The sequence below is a fragment of the Fonsecaea monophora genome, assembly GCF_001642475.1.
Source record: "Fonsecaea monophora strain CBS 269.37 chromosome Unknown Scaff32, whole genome shotgun sequence".
Classification (NCBI taxonomy): Eukaryota; Fungi; Ascomycota; class Eurotiomycetes; order Chaetothyriales; family Herpotrichiellaceae; genus Fonsecaea; species Fonsecaea monophora.
The window spans coordinates 120,969-137,065 of NW_019173963.1; the positions used below are offsets into that span (position 1 = coordinate 120,969).

General features: G+C 53.2%; 5 protein-coding genes across 5 annotated transcripts; 2 read left to right on the forward strand and 3 right to left on the reverse strand.

Moving 5' to 3' along the window:
* Window positions 1-805: 805 nt before the first annotated feature.
* On the forward strand, window positions 806-2,909 carry AYO21_05227 (hypothetical protein; the record flags this gene model as incomplete). The annotated part of the gene is made up of 7 exons (XM_022655197.1): window positions 806-848; window positions 890-1,160; window positions 1,231-1,608; window positions 1,685-1,751; window positions 1,812-2,004; window positions 2,084-2,414; window positions 2,468-2,909. The coding sequence occupies 7 exons, from the start codon at window positions 806-808 to the stop codon at window positions 2,907-2,909; spliced, it is 1,725 nt and encodes a 574-aa protein (XP_022512478.1).
* A 449-nt stretch (window positions 2,910-3,358) lies between these two features.
* On the reverse strand, window positions 3,359-5,173 carry AYO21_05228 (hypothetical protein; the record flags this gene model as incomplete). Its single annotated transcript, XM_022655198.1, has 3 exons — window positions 3,359-3,663; window positions 3,733-4,422; window positions 4,525-5,173. The coding sequence occupies 3 exons, from the start codon at window positions 5,171-5,173 to the stop codon at window positions 3,359-3,361; spliced, it is 1,644 nt and encodes a 547-aa protein (XP_022512479.1).
* An 808-nt stretch (window positions 5,174-5,981) lies between these two features.
* AYO21_05229 (hypothetical protein) lies at window positions 5,982-7,169 on the forward strand (the record flags this gene model as incomplete). Its single annotated transcript, XM_022655199.1, has 1 exon — window positions 5,982-7,169. The coding sequence occupies one exon, from the start codon at window positions 5,982-5,984 to the stop codon at window positions 7,167-7,169; it is 1,188 nt and encodes a 395-aa protein (XP_022512480.1).
* Window positions 7,170-8,803: 1,634 nt separating this feature from the next.
* On the reverse strand, window positions 8,804-10,768 carry AYO21_05230 (hypothetical protein; the record flags this gene model as incomplete). Its single annotated transcript, XM_022655200.1, has 1 exon — window positions 8,804-10,768. The coding sequence occupies one exon, from the start codon at window positions 10,766-10,768 to the stop codon at window positions 8,804-8,806; it is 1,965 nt and encodes a 654-aa protein (XP_022512481.1).
* A 3,038-nt stretch (window positions 10,769-13,806) lies between these two features.
* AYO21_05231 (hypothetical protein) lies at window positions 13,807-15,720 on the reverse strand (the record flags this gene model as incomplete). Its single annotated transcript, XM_022655201.1, has 1 exon — window positions 13,807-15,720. The coding sequence occupies one exon, from the start codon at window positions 15,718-15,720 to the stop codon at window positions 13,807-13,809; it is 1,914 nt and encodes a 637-aa protein (XP_022512482.1).
* Window positions 15,721-16,097: the final 377 nt, after the last annotated feature.

Genomic DNA, 16,097 nt, shown 5'->3' on the forward strand with positions numbered 1-16,097 from the left:
TCTGGCTTGTCACACGCCGAGATGTCACGTGTGTCCCCTTGTGAAAATCGCGGGACTTTCAAAAGCAGTCGCTTGAGTCTACGCCTCAGGACTGATAACACTTTGACCCTACCTGACTTGGTTCCGCGATGATCATGGCTGGAATCGCCTGGAGGGCCCTGGTCAGGAGAATTTTTTGGCGGTTTGGGTGAGCCATGCTTCCCGAGGTACGGTGTCAAACACCTTTTCGGCATTTACAGCCTTGGTGGACCAAGACTCGGCAATATACAATACTTCCGAGCTGGCCTGAGGTCAAAACGCCGAGTTCCCCAAAACATAAGAAGGAAACACTCTCGATTAATGCCCTAATTTTCCGGCACCATTGCAGGCTACAGCAAATGACCCTTTCCACCCTTCGATGAATACTTCGGCTGCTGGGCCACAGAGGGCTGGAGAAAGCGGAACACGCGCCCTCAAATCCAATAAGGCATGTGTACCCTGCCGTCTTCGCAAGGTCAAGTGCAATGCTGCCGTGATCGGCCTTCCTTGCAGCAGCTGTACCAGTAGGCAGTGTGCCAAGGACTGTGTACTGCCGGCCCGGAAGAGTCGGACCAGGTGAGTTGATTGCTGGTAGGATGGGTTATGTTCATTTGATGGTTCATTAGGTGCGTGCTAACATAGAAGGGGCTTGAAGGAAGGTAGTACATGTTTCCACGATTCCTAGCCAGGTACGAATATGCTTGAGACGATTGGCACTATTCCAGCTCCTTCGCTTCACCGTCCTTTCGTCTGCTCCTCTGGCGATCCTTCAGAAGTCCCACTGACCATGGCCAGGCTACAGGCATCCCCGCTACATCCGACAGTCGCCAGTTGGATAGTCTCAACCAATCTGATCAATCTGATCATTCAGAGCAACCTTCCACTTCCGATCCCCTGGATTGCCAAAACCCACGTCAGACGGAGCCAGATCTACTCTACCTCAACATCCTCAATGACGCCGTGAAAGAACCGACAGAATCCAGTCGACTCCCCAGCGCTTCTAGTACCCCCTACCGCCCAGGCCCGGAAGACAGTTTTACTACTCGGAACTGTCTATGGACTAAGCTACCCCAATTAGACGACGTTGACATTGACTATCTTGTCAAGAAGGGTGTCTTTGATCTACCTCTTCCGCGCTACTTGTAAGAATCCTCTATCGCTCTACCTTCTTTGGATCTCCGTCTCCACTCTACTCACAAACAAAAACAACAGAGATGCCCTTATCAAGACATACTTTGACCATGTCTACCCTTTTGCTCCTGTGATCAACAGAGCTGAATTCATTCGCCGTTATCAATCCGGCGACTGCTCGTTGTTCCTGCTCCGCGTCATATTGACACCAGCCAGTCTCTATGCTCCAGCAGATGTCTTGTCCGCGTGTGGCTTTGCCTGCCGCTCGGTCGCGCAAGAGTCATTCTTCTCCAAGGCCAAGCTACTCTACGACTTTGGCGCCGAAGACGACTCCTTGTTGTTGCTGCAGGGATCCATCATCTTGTGCACGGTGATTCTCGACCACCCCACCGATTGGGACTTCGGCTTCTGGTTCCATAACGCGATCCGCCTTGCCACCAAGCTTGACTTACGCAACACGTGCGTTTCCTACTCCTGGGCTGTGACACCCCTGACATGTATTGCGAGAACTAACGGCCTACCGACTCTCCGACAGATGTGTTCGAGAAGATAAACCCCGCAAAATCTTGAAGTTGTATAGAAGGATCTGGTGGGGTCTCTATGTACGTCCTCCCCTCATCGTCTTCTGTTCTTCCTGCTTTACGCTTACTATAGCTGTGTAGTTTCTGGACATTTTCCACGTCTTTATCAATACCAGACGCTCCCGACTACTCGAAAACACCTCGGCGATCAAGCCTCGGACGGAGGATGACTGGGAAGCGGAGGATATCCCAGCAGTATCATCCGGCTTACTCCCGGCGGTGACGCCCCAGCAAAAGGCCTCCCCTATTGTCCACTGCGAGTTGTCTCGAATATGTGTGTTTTGGTTCTATTCCCTTTTTCTCTTGATTTTCAATCTGTAACTGATATTACAAGCATAACTAACTCTATTTAGTCGGACAGTGTTTGTCCCTTGTGACAAACAAGCCAGAGCAGGACCCACGCCAAATGATGCACCCACTCGATGTATGGCGCAAGTCTCTCGCTGCCAAGATGCACATAGGTGGGAATACTGGAACTGACGTCTACTATCTGAATATACAAGCCATGAGCTACAGGTTTGAGTGCATCTTGTGTCGTCTGATACGTCGCTGCTGGCAGCAGTCCCAACACGCGGACTGGAGCGAGTGGGCCAAACAGCGGCTTCGGGCCGCTATTCTAGAGTTGGACACAATTGCCATGAGGGTGTTGGCTAGTGGTACGCTTCACGAGTTTCCCATGTCTTTGTAGGTGCCATCCATTCCTCGCTATTCTGCCATGTCTGGAAAAGAGAACGCAGCAATACAACTAACAATGGCCGTGTCAGCGTAACCACAATAACTGCGCTGCTCGCTCTTCACATCGAATCGGCCCTCGACCCAGCCGAGACAGAGCTCGTCCGTTCCATGGCTCGGATCTCCATCAACCAGACCATGCTCATCCTGGTACAGGGAAAAGAAATACCCGCCCTCAGAAGAGCGCTGCCGGTGTTCGAGGAGATTCTGGCCAAGAAAAATCTGTACTTGGTTCCGCTCAAAATGCTCGATCAAGTCCCTGCGCAGTCGCAGTCCCAAGACAACAGCATGCCGAATGCGTCCACTTGCCCGCATGCACAGGTCAGTGTGGCTTCGTCTCAGCTGGAGCAGGGTGAGGATGGTCCGTCGTTCATTCCGGATTTCCTGGAGTTTGATTTCCTGGATGAGTGGCAGATTGGGCAACCGGATTTTACGAGTCGATATTGACGTGGATCTCACAAGAACGGGAGGCATTGAGAGCGCATGCATTCTCTCGTACGGTACGATTACTTTTCGGGCCATCCTAAATGCGCGGGACTGACACGATGTGCAGGAGACACCTGGATTGTCCAGGCAGACTCACAAGAGTTGGAGTTCCGACTCTAGGCGGTGGCACCAGCATTTATACTCCTTCCCGGCTGACTGTTAATCTATGAGTCTATGTGTACAGTATAAACAGCCCTGGACTGGAGTAAAATTTGGAAACTAGGTCATAACGCCAGGGTAAGTCTCAAGGTCACCCTCTTCCCGTCCAGAAGATTGGATAGAGGAGAACCGCCAAAGTGTGTTGTTCCAAGGTCACTAACACTCTCGATTTAGATACGGCTTCTCGGCCGAAATCATCACCAGATATATGTCGTCGAGGCTTACCGTCCTCTAAGTGTCCTTTGGCTCTTCTATTCAGCCTTCGTTTCCGGCGCGTTTTGTTCGCTCCTAACCACGGCGATGTGCCGACGATGCATCATCTCCAGCACCTTTGCTGCTTCGGCAGCATACTTGCACCTGGAGCGGATCTGCGGACCGTACTTGTAGAACAGAAACGGGAAAGGCAGGCAGCCAATCACCAGGAACGCAGGAATGGAGCTCGCCCATTGATTTCCGAGATTTCGGTACATGCGGGTGGTAAACAAGGGGAAGGCGGTGCCGAACAGGGACCGAAGCACCGAGTTGGCTGCCAGCACAGAGGCAGCATAGACAACATCTGGACACAGGGTGAGCATGTGTATTGTTTGCAGAGCATCACAAAGCAAAGGAGGTCGTCAAAACGCACAAGAGTCGACCAGATAGCTCATTAACGAGATGAAGACCATGACCAGCCCCGCCGCGAAAAACATGCCGCCGATAATGGGCGCGATCCAGTGCACCGACGGATACGTCGTCCACGCAAAGAGGAACAGACCAATCGGAAGGACGATCGAACCTGCCATAGCCGTGCGCAGTCTGGCTTCTGGCTCGACCACGCGTTCCTCTGCCTCGGCTGCCTCGCACTGGCGCACGAAGCGCTTGTTGTCCACACCGGCCGCCAGGGTGGCAAGACAGACGCCAATGGCGACACCGACAAACGGAAGTCCGGCGATACCCTGGCTCCAGCCTCGAGCGGCTTGGAAGACGATGGGAAACCCGGCAAAGAACATGTACAGCGTGCCGTAGACGATTGCGATGTACAGCGACGCCAGTAAGACAATGGGTTCGCGGAACAGAAGGACCCAGGGGCGCGTGAAAGAGACCGAGAGCTCCTGCGAGAGTGTCTTGGGCGGCTTTCCCGCATCGATCCGGGACACATATACACTTCCCGTCATCCGGGAGAGGGCCTTGGCTCGACGACGCAGAATGAACGGTGCGTATGTTTCGTGGGTGGTCAGCGTCGTGGCAATCCAGATCAGACCGCCCAGTATGGCGCTCAACCCGAGAGTCCAGCGCCAGCCCTGGGTCTCGCCAAGAAAGCCTCCAGCAACGGGACCTGCAGAGGGAGATAAGGGGGGGAAAGATAAGAATCAGCAATGTGTACAAGGGCACCATGGGGAAAGAGGGCAGCATAGAAGAAGGACGGTCCACCACCTACCAAGTGCAGGCCCCAGAAACGGAGCCGTGACAAACATGCCTGTCGCCATTCCACGCTCCTTCTTGCTGAACATGTCGGCGATGACGCCCCCAACATTGGTCATTGACGACGAACCAAACGCGCTCGCAAGGAAGCGAAGAGCCAGCAAAGTCGCGATGTTGGGCGCGCACGCCGCCGCCACGCTGAAGGCCGTGTATGCCGTGAACGAAACCACAAAGATGGACTTGCGCCCGTACACCTCCGACAGAGGTGCCCAGATCAGCGGTCCCAGGGCGAAGCCCAAGACGAAGAGCGACAAACCCAGTGTGGCCACCTCCCTGGACACACCAAAGCGCTGCGTGATGCCTCCAATGCCACTGACGTACACCGAGCTAGCAAAGGTCACCGCGAACGTCGACAGCGACTGGAGAACGGCAATGGCCCATTTTCGCCCCTTGGTAAAATTCATGGCGTCTTGGCAGTCGTTCTGCAGGAAATCGATAATGTAAGGGTCGTCGTCTGTGCCACGGCCCGGGTAATTCTGGTTGCAGACATCGTCGTCGAGGCGTATGCGGAGAAGAGATTGGATCCAGGACATGCGTGGAGAGGAGTCCTTGATTCGCTGGGGGCCGTCGTCGTCGACGGCAACGGGCACGAGAAGGCCGGCCATGATGGGAACGACAGGAACAATGGGGAGGGAGGGGGGAGGGCGGTGTCGAGATTCAAGAACGTGGGCGGAGGAGGAGAATCAATGAGTCTTCACTTATTGCCATCTTCTTACCGAGTGGAAAACTCGCCATTCATATAGTTCATGTCGGAAATTGGGACGCGGAGTTTTCAGTGCAGCACATATTGGCGAGAAACAGAAGCCCGCGGCATTATCTACGCGGCGAGAAAGATTTAGTTCCTGGCACGGCAAGGTCAGGTGGTGCTCGTGAAGGGCGACAGTCACAATACACGGGAAAATGAGATTCTCGAATCTCGTATAGTTGTATCAACGTCGTGTTCAATCCAGATGCGAATGTCTATACAAAATGGCTTCTCTGGAGAGTCAGAAGAGGTTTTACGGAGCAGTCAAAAATTACCAATGTCAAATCATAGCTGAAAGCGCTAGTAATAGTGAGTATAAAAGTCGCCCTAAATCTACGTATTCTACCGAGTACACAAACGATAATTACAAAACGTGCAGTGGAGACTTTGGAGGTACTGTAACTCGTATGTGGCCAGGCTGCCAGGGTAGTCTTACACTACTAAGTGGGCGCTAAGTGTTTTAAAATGCGGCCTAGGTCGCTTAGTGGTAAAAGTTCCACTGAAAAAAAAAAAGTCACCGGCAAGCCTGCAACTTCAAAATATCTACCCAGTGCCGCCTCGTATACGACGGAATCTCACCCCGCCCTCCAGCCCTTGCGAGGCTGTTATTCTCATTTCCCTTGCCGGAGTCTGTTTCTTAAGAGACTCCGGCATTTTCTTCGCCCAACATGCCAAAGGTCAATGTGAAGCGGCGCTCCGGCGCATCCTCCTCCTCCTCATCGCCCTACTCCAAGTCCTCGGCCGCCACGAACGCGATCTTCAAAATGAACACGGACATTGGTCAGCACGTCCTCAAGAATCCTGGCGTTGCCCAAGCAATAGTTGACAAGGCGGACCTCAAACAATCCGACATCGTGTTGGAAGTCGGCCCTGGCAGCGGAAACCTCACGGTCAAGATCCTGGAGAAGGCCAAAAAATGTGTCGCGGTGGAATTGGATCCGCGCATGGCTGCCGAAGTCACCAAACGAGTCCAGGGCACCCCTCAACAGAAGAGACTCGATGTGCTCCTGGGGGACGTGATCAAGACAGAACTGCCCTACTTCGACGTCTGCATCTCCAATACTCCCTACCAAATCTCCTCGCCTTTGGTATTCAAACTTCTGGCCACAACCCCCGCGCCCAGGGTGTGCATATTGATGTTCCAGCGCGAGTTCGCCATGCGCCTCTTCGCTAAACCCGGCGACAAGTTGTACTCGCGACTCAGTGTCAATGCGCAAATGTGGGCCAAAATAGATCATATCATGAAAGTCGGCAAGAACAACTTCAAGCCGCCTCCGCAGGTCGAATCCAGCGTTGTGAGATTGGTCCCGAAAGTACCGCGACCGAATATCAGTTATGAAGAGTGGGATGGGCTTCTGAGGGTATGTTTTGTGCGGAAGAATAAGACGCTGCGGGCCAATTTTTTGGGGACGAGTAGCGTTTTGAGCATCCTGGAGCAGAGCTACCGCACGTGGTGTGCGCAGAACGACATACCACTCGAAGAAGGACCTGCCGACGACGCGATGCTGATGGAGGTCGAGAACATTCAAGACGGCCCCCACAGTGAATGGGACGAGGAAGAGGAATGGTCCGGCTTCATGGACGTCGACGACCAAGACGAAGACAGCCTCCCCAGCCTGCTGAAAGAGCAGTCCAGCAAAGCGCGACAGAACCAACCCACGGAGCGCTCCGTCTCGCGCAAGAAGCGCGACAAAGTCTTCCACCTCGTCCGGGAGAAAGTCCGCTCCGTTCTCGAAGACAAGACCGCTCTGGCGGACAAGCGGGCGCGCATGTGCGACGAAGCCGATTTTTTGAAGCTGCTGTACCATTTCAACCTGGAGGGCATTCACTTCCTGGGGATCAAGCACGGCGAGTAGATGAGAAGCAACAGTGTGAGCTTTTGAGTCCACCAACGACACGATAAGCGCACATTCCTTGCCCGAACAGACCAAGAGGGCTCCAACCCCGACAAAAGGAGGTTGAGAGAGATCTCGAGCCAAAGGTCTAGACCTTGTCTACCGGCAGGACTTGTCAACGCCGCAACAAATGGTCATCCCCCTCGGTTTTATCTCTGTCCCTACATTCCATACGACAACGTCGTTTACCGGCACCAACAGATACGCACCACACATCATCGACGGACGATGCGAGGGCAAAGGTATCCCGGCACGAAATAGAATATGGCACGAGTCTAGTGCCTACTTCATAGGACAAAGTACCCGAGGAAGAGGACGGTGGATAGAAGGGGCTGTTTGCAAGAAGGAAGGAAAAAGTGCATATCCTGGTAGATTTGTGTATGGATGGCGTGGACAGACCGATTATATACCCGGTTCTACCTGCCATAGGCAAGAGATATGGTGGGTATGTATGCCACCAGGCCTCCCCGGCCACCTCTAGTTAACGACTGACGAAACTGCCCGACTTGATGAGAGAGATACCCCCAGCTAGAAGGAAAACTGAGTAAATGAAAAGAGGCTGAAACATATGACAAGTATTCACATGCTATCTCTTGAGTCGGTCATTGTTTTCGCTCTGTTATTATTGTTCTTTGCTATCTGCGCGGCGACGTGTGGTCTAGGTCCATCTTGGGGATTGGTGGTTGCTCAACCAGAGTCCAAGCCCCCGTAAAATCGTCTATATCCCTCGAGGATACCTAAGGGTGCCCCTGCTTGTATTGGGACATCCAGAATGCACGAGGACAGCTCGTAGTCGTGCTCAGAAGTCGTGCCCAGGCCACATCGACTCGATATCATTCCGACGCCGTGCCAATTCATTCACATCATTCGATCGTATATATTCATCACATCGTCGCCGAAAAGTTGAAAAGCGCACAGTTCGACCTTTGGGTCTATCTTCAAACCCAATTCCGACAAGTTTGTGAGGGTGCCTCATTGGCATCCTTTCGCAGATCTTCCAACCACCAGAATTCTAGGTTGACATGGCCAGCCAGATCAACCCCGAAAGACCAGACTCGTCGAAAAGACACAGGAGAGTTCTTCAAAGAGAAGGAAAGTCAAAGTCAGAACATTGTGTAAACACATCATCCCGAAGAAAAAGGGCCGCTCGCTGCTTTTCATGTGGCATCCACGTGCCACGATGCCCATCGCTCTTCGGACAAGCAGATGGAAACAGAAATCCTGCCATGTTCTCGCTTTTGAGTCGTAAACGCACACAAAGCGTGACCGAGGGTATCAAACAACTTTTGTGTTCGCCTTTTTTTGAGGTCTGCTTTTTTCAACACAAGAAAGGTCGGTAATTATCCCCAACCAGCAGAAAAGCAGCGGCAGCGGTCAAGGCATGGCCGGCCTGTTAAGAAGCACAGCATGCTTGAAGAAAACAACAAAGAGATTCAGGGGATCAAGAGCCCCCCCGCCATCAAAATTGAACAACCCGAACGCTTGGAGAAAAAAGACACGTGAGAATGGCCAACCCGAAGTGAAAAGGAATATGGACGAAGAACCAACTCCGCTCAAAGCTTGACCCAAAGACATGGTACATGAGGTAGAAAATTTCATAGATCGAGGTAGCTGTAGTCGACACTTTGGCGAGCAGAATAGTCCTGGCTACGCCGATTCATGCTGGGTGCTCGACTAGGCTGGCGACTTGATCGTAGACTTGGACCACGTTCTTCCAGATAAGAAGGCCGCCTGGACGTGGACACCTCTCGATCTCTTTCTCGAGCCGAGACGACACTGCTGGACACACTCTTTTTGGAATTTCGACTCGTAACGCTCGGTGCGCGTTCGATCCTCTTTTGCTCCTTGGGTCGCTCATTCTCTTTGCCTTCGGCACCCACTGACAGGACGAGCCCTCCGATACTGATGCTAAGAGGTCGTCCGTCTTTGTTGATATAATCAGGAGGAATCGTCATGTTCAAGCCGCCGGGAAGAGTGATACTAGTTTTTGTGCCGCTAGTCTGACTCCTTCCCCGACCAGAGGAATCTTTGGAGGACGACTGCCGACTGAAATTGCTTCCTGTTTCAGATCTCGAACTTGAGTTGCGCTGGTCCAGGTCACGAAGAGCTTCAGCGGTTAGTTCATTTGAGGTCTTGTTCCGCCTCGACTGGTATTCTTCGATCTCGGCTTCCTTGTCTTCCAAAGGGACAGCCATACGGCGAGGAACGGGGCGAGGAGCCGAGGTTGCAACTTTTGTAACGGTCGTTCCAGCTGAATAAGAAACAGATTTCCTGGGCAATGGCCGATCGCGTGCCTCCGGAAGTCCAGGAGGGCGGTACGACGAAGGTGGGCGAGAAGAAGATTCTCTGCGCTCACGAAATGCTGAAGGAGGAGGTCGAGATGGTCTGTATTCATGGTCGTCGTCGCTATCGTACCGCTCTGGCTCATACACAACTCTTTCGCGAAGTTGTGGCTCCTGCGGATGATAGGTTTTCGCCCTTCGGTTGCTGGGGCGACGTGTCAAGACAACTTCGGGTTGGGGTGGTCGTGGAGGTGGTGGCATGATTGCCCGATCATCATCTTCGAGATTGCGGGTAGATTTTTGAGATGAGGGCAGTGGGCGAATCTCCTTTGGAGGTGTTCGTTCGAGAGTCATGATAGCGGAATCGGGGTGACCTTGTCGAATAACAGGTTCGCCATAGACGCTGGACCGTCGGACCGGGCTGGGATGTCTGCTTGGCCTCGCCGAACGTGGCTCAGGGATGGGGGGTTGGTCGAAGTACGAGGGAAATGGCTGGTAAACAGTATACGACGGTGTCGGCAACGGTGCGGGAACGACATATGAGTACGGCATTGGACTGTAGGGTACGTTTGGTGTGACAGGGGTTGCATAGCCTGATGTCGGAACGGCTGGAGGCCCATACATTGCATGATTGACGTACTGTAGTGGGATAGGAGCATTGGCAAACATGCTTATCGGTCTCGATTGCTGGTTCGATGAGGATCTTCGGGCTTTTACAGGCACCGCATGGTCATCTTTTGTGCCTTTCACCACCAATGTTTTAACTCCCACTGCAGAGGGCGGTGGCACAGTGGCTTTGGAGGCCCGCGAGGGGTCTTGTTTTGTGTCGATGTGCTTGCCATAGTAGTCGTGGTTCCCGCTGGGCCCTCGCTCATGCGTGTCATGCTTGGCTTTAAACGATCTCGTCTCCGATGAAGATTCGTTCAGATGGGAGGACGATTGGCGGCGACTTGTAGGTTGAGAGTGACTGTTTTGAGAGACGAGGTAAGGCTTGCGCTCTCTTTCACGGATTCCTGCGGTATCGAGCTTCAGATCTGGAATTTTACGTCGACTCGAGGTGGATTCCCCAGCTACAGTGCCAGCCCGGCTAACATAGCCCGAGTCGCCACCATCGGCACTATATTCATTCTTCTCTCGCTGGCGGAGACCAATATCTTGCTGAGAGCGTCTGGCGGAGACATTGGCACTGGTTTGAGAGCCTGGAAGAGCTGACTGGGTGACCTCGTCCCAGTCTTCGCAAGTGGCTGCTCGGGGACGATGACGGTCAGATTCATGCATGGAAGCGACGGCGATATGCCCCTGAGCAAGCTAACGAATGTTGTTGGTTACTGTTGAGCGTACCGGTGTATGCGTGGACGTGAACGAGCAGTGAGGTTTTTGTGATAGAGGCGGTGGAAAGTGGAAACTCGATTCGGGGGGTGGGTGGTGGTCGTGTCGGCTTGGGAAGTGGAGTGACAGGGGCCCCGACCAACAGATGATGCGCTAAAAACCCACGGCAAGGTACTTATTTTGCAGGGGGCCCGGCCCGTAAGGCTGCTCGGTGTCGCGGGGGCGGCCACAGGCTGGCAAATTCACCGAAAAGATGCGCTGATGTCCTCTCCGAGGGGTTGATCCAGTGGCCGCGGCTCGTGGCGTCCCGGGGGGCTTTGTTTGCTGAAATAGCAGTCGTGTTATTATTGTCTGCCCCCACGGAAAGACTTGTACTTGTAGATGAATGGCCCTCCGACCTAATCGCTTCCAACTGTTGATTTTTGGTGATGGCAAATAATTTCAGTCCAGTTCGTGTGCTTGTGGGTCCATTTCGGGATCAGTTGTATTTTCCGTCTCAATCGCCTTGTAGTATTTTGCGCTCAACGTCGCCCTTGAGCCGCAGGTTACAGGTTGCCTCAGGTTCTGTTCCACCTCCGAGTGTCGTAACAATGACTTTAGAAGATGGCAAATGCAGGATTCCGGTCGCACAGAACACCGTTGCCTGCGTGAGAGGAGGGGACAACGGGCACAGGGTTTTCCGTCGCTTCGACGACGATCTCGGATGAGGGTAGTAGTCGTGTGCGATGATGATTTGCCGGGCCAATATGCGCGCCTGTCAATGGAAAGGCCGGCTGCAGAGATCAGCCACAGCTCACAGAGATTTCGCACGATAGAGCTTGCCACTGATGCTCGACGGGATTCTAATGAAGAGAGGGAGGAGACGGAGGAGTTAATGGCGCTTTTTGCTGCTGGGGATATTCTTCTGCAAGGGAGTCATTCTTGTGTCAACCCCACTACGCGTGGCTCTAGGCAGACAACGCGGAGGAGCGAGGGGCAGCCGGAGGATGTTAAAGAGGGTGTACGTGTCTGTACGTGTAGGAAGGGTGAGTAAGTGAGAGACCGAGAGGAGAGCCAGAGGGAGAAGGAGAGGACGAGGTGTGCCAAAAAAAAACCAGGCAACTAAGGTGGGATGGTGGATGGGTGTAGGAATGACTGGTGACCAGCTGCGGAATGACGAACAAGACTCGGGGGGACACGCTTGGTTTGAATTTTTGATTCTTTTTTTTTTCCAGACAGCCACTTTGGCCAGAGCCAGGGTCCCTTTCTCGAGAGAGGGAAAAGAGAAAAAATGGCGCGGCAAGACGAATAGAGACTGGTCTTGAGCGAAGAGCCAAAGGGTGTCATGACCCTTGGGCGCATCCGCCGACCGGCGTTGAGGATTTCCTCAAACCCTTCACCACCAGCCGGTGTAAGCGGCAGCCCTTTTAGTTGCGTGATGCGCGTTGTCGTGAGGATTGCTGCCTTGTGAATGGAAGATGGAGCCCAATGAGCTGCCCAACCTCCACATCCCCGGTCAGCCTGAGAGCCATTCAGCACATCGAACGTCGAGGGCGTCTCCCACAACAGCAGAAATCGAACAAGTCGCTTGCTAGTTGCAGGCTACAACCGCACACTCGATATCCACTCGATGGATGGTCATTGCCACTGTCTGCCACTCTGCCACTCCTGTCCTCCGTTCATCCCACCCTTGTTGCCTCCAGCAAACTCGCTTCGCTTACACTCCACGCTCCCGCCAGGGAACTCTTGTCGATGATAACATCAACGACGGGGAGGTGTCGACCAAACTCCAGTTCACAGCCCTGAACCCTCAGCCAAAGAGAACCTCCACCCCCCTCTCCAGAAGAGGTTCGGGATAGCCAAATCAAATCAACAGCAGGCCCACGACTGCATATGCAGCCCACGGATCCATGGCGTATCTGCCTGGGTTTCTTCGAGCCTGCCACCAGCTTCCAAGTGTCAGGCCGGAGCATGGGGGGTGTTCTCAGAGGGGGATGGCATTGTGATACAACACCCTGGAATGGCCTGTGGCACAGCTGCCTGTTGGTGGCCAGGAGAAAACGCGGGGAGCCGTTGCTCGTGAAGAGATTCGCAGCTGATGCCGATGCTGACACTCGTGCTAGGGCATTGTGGATGCTGTCCACTAGATGATGGTGTTGATGCTTGAATGCTCCTGTGCGCGTGCCTCAGGCTGCTCGCTGCCGCCCATTCTCGACCCCCCTCTCTATCAAACACTGCTTTTACCCCTCCATCCGAGCATCCATTGAACTCTTCTGCCTGGAACTCTCTCATAACTCGACCTAATAGGGCACAGAAATCGAGAACACCTGTCCTCAAGTCGGGGACGTGTTTCATGACGAGAAGTACCCATTGTTATCAGCCTGAATCACTCGCGGCGAGCAGTGAATCGCTGCTGTCGGATTCCTCCTTCATCTTCAATCCGATACCAGAAGAGGAGAAACGGCTTTACCCCTCCAGAGAGGGACGGAGTGGAGCTACAGAATGGTGGCGACGAGGTGAGCAGGGGACAGGATAGGTGTGTCTGCCCAACGCACTGTGACGCTGGCAGCCAGACTTTGCCCTGACTAAACCCAACATTGTCTACGTTCGAATGCACCCCTCCTTCAGTTCAGCCTTGAAAAGGGAGTAGGATTGCACCATCCTCATCAACAAGTCTACCTACTAGTACATCGCGGTGCGAATCCCCCGGACGCCAGAAATGCGGCCTCGCCAGGCTAAGTGGCTGCAGCCGCTCTAAGGTCCTTATCAGCCTCGACCCCTTGTCTGAACTCCCCCGGCCAACGGGCCACCCCTGCTTGCAGTTGTCTTGTTGCATGAACTCAACAGCCGAACTTGATGCTGGTGGAAGAAGACGGTCGAAATCCTTCGATCCAGCTTCAGCAATGCCAGCCCGGATTCTCCCGCCGAGATGCCCGAGGACCACCCCTGTCCGAACACCCGTTCACTCACGGAACTTTTGATCGTCTGTCCTTGCGTGTCACTCCATCTTACATCCTCTCCACCGGGCTCAAACCCAGGAGAGTCATGCCATTCCATAGCACCTGTCGGGCAGCCTCGTACAGTGCCAACCGAGCCTTCTGCAGCTCAGGTTCGCTGCCAACCACTTGCAGGTGGTCATAGCTTGAGCTGAGCGCATGCGCCATCTTGAACAGATAAGTGAGGACAGTTGCTGGTTCTCGAGTCTTGAGCGTATTGAGCACCACATCTGGATATTGTGCCAGCGAACGAGCCAGGTTGACGGCGTGGGGTTCTTTCAGCAAGGACAGGTCTGCAGAGCCCAAAGTACTGAGGTCCGCATTGGCTTTTCGCTCAATCGAGCAAAGTCGCGCGTGCGCATACTGCAAGTACGGACCAGTATCGCCCTCGAACGCCGTCATCTGGTTGATGTTGAATTCATAACCATTCCGAACCTTGCCTGACAAGTCCTGCACCATGATAGCAGTAATGGCCAGCACATCGGCAACTGCGTCTGGGTTATCCAGCTGGGCATATTTGTCATCGTTCTTCTTCATGACCTCCAGCATAGTGTCCTTGACCGTTTGAATGATATCATCGAGGAACTTGACCGTCCCTTTTCGGGTACTCATGCCCTTGACCATGCCGAAGGAGATATGCTCGCATTTCTCTGCGACTTCCTTATGTCCGCTGATATCGGTGGTCTTGAACAGTTGTGCAAGATGCTCGTTCTGCTGGTCCGCGACCACGTAAATCATCTTGTCAAAGTGGTACTTGTCATATCGCTCCAATATCGCGGCCAGGTCTCGGGTAAGGTACAGGGCTGTGCCGTCCTTTCGCACGATTATCGCCTTGTTGAGCTTCTTGGCGCCATGTTTGGCGAAATCAATCAGGATTGCGCCGTCAGAATACTCTGCGATGCCCTGTGCGAGCAGACTATCCAGGACCCGCTTGATTGTCTCGGCCTTGACCTGCGACTCACCAGAATACACATCAAATTCAATGTTCAACCGGGCGTACGTGCTCTGGTACTTCTTGATGCTCATGTCCCGGAACTTCTGCCATAGTGCCAAAGCCTCGGGGTCCCCTTCTTCCATGCTCTTGAAGTATTTTCGGGCCTTTTCGTCTTCGCTTTCTTCCACGAGAGGTGCAAGTTTTGCTTCCAGGGCCGACACGTCTTCTCCCTTGTCTTTTTTCTCCTTGATCTCCTTCTTCAACTCATTAATGGGCTCGTCCTGGGCTAGTTTTATCTTGTTTATTTCGACGTAGACATGAAACAAGTGCGCAATCGAGTTCTTGTCTAATTCCTCCTGGCTACCGAATCGCTTGAAGCCGTTGGCCAGGAGGCCGTATTGTTTGCCCCAATCTCCTAGGTAATTCATTTTCAAGACATCCCAACCCATTCGCTGGTAAAGCTTTGCCAGAAACCCACCTATGATGGTACTCCGAAGGTGACCGGCGTGGAATTCCTTGGCGATGTTCGGGGACGAGAACTCCACGATGAGCTTCTTTTGGCCCTTTGAAGGGTCTGACGGGTCTTTCAGACCGTTGCTGACCTTACAGCCATATGCACTCTTATGAGTCAGGATTTCGTGGATTGTCATGTTGATCAGGTGTTGGGGTTTGGCGAAAAACTGGACGAACGGACCCGCCTGGGATACGGTGACGAAGGTGTCTTCTGTCGAGGGAAAGGCCTCGACAATCTCCTTTGCCTGTTCTTGCGGCGGTTTACCCTTGACTTTCAATGCAGGAACGGCCAGAGTGAAATCTCCCTTGTCTAGAGTCGTGGTCCATTGGATCAAGGGAACAACTTCCGCTGCCGGTCGATTGACTATGGGAGCCAGCTTCTCGGCGATGTGTTGTCGGTAAAAGTCCATAGGGTTCTTGCTCTTCCCCATTTCCTCCAGCGTCAGCGAGGAGACTTTCCCACTGAGTTGTCCCGCCATTGTGGGTTCTGCCGCTGGAGTGAGCCTGTGAAACAGTTGTTGTTGTCGTTGTTGAGTCGCTAGAGCGTAGACGGTAGCAGAGATTGGTCTTTTTGTGCTCGATCGGCCAACTTGACGAGTTTGTGGAAAGCTGAAAAGTGTTCGGATATGCTGTGTCTCTCTGATTTCGATAGATGTGACTTTCGAGTAGCTGTAAAATTTTGGGTTGCGACAGAGGCGAGAACACCACATCCTCCCTTGAGGGGGAGTCAATTATGTTTCTCCACTGCCACCGAACCGCCTCAAAATTTGAGTCACTCATTTGATATCTTGGCATCTATTTCGGCTCGGATTAAATTTCTTGCGTCATTCATCCTTCATCTCTCCACGTTCCCAAC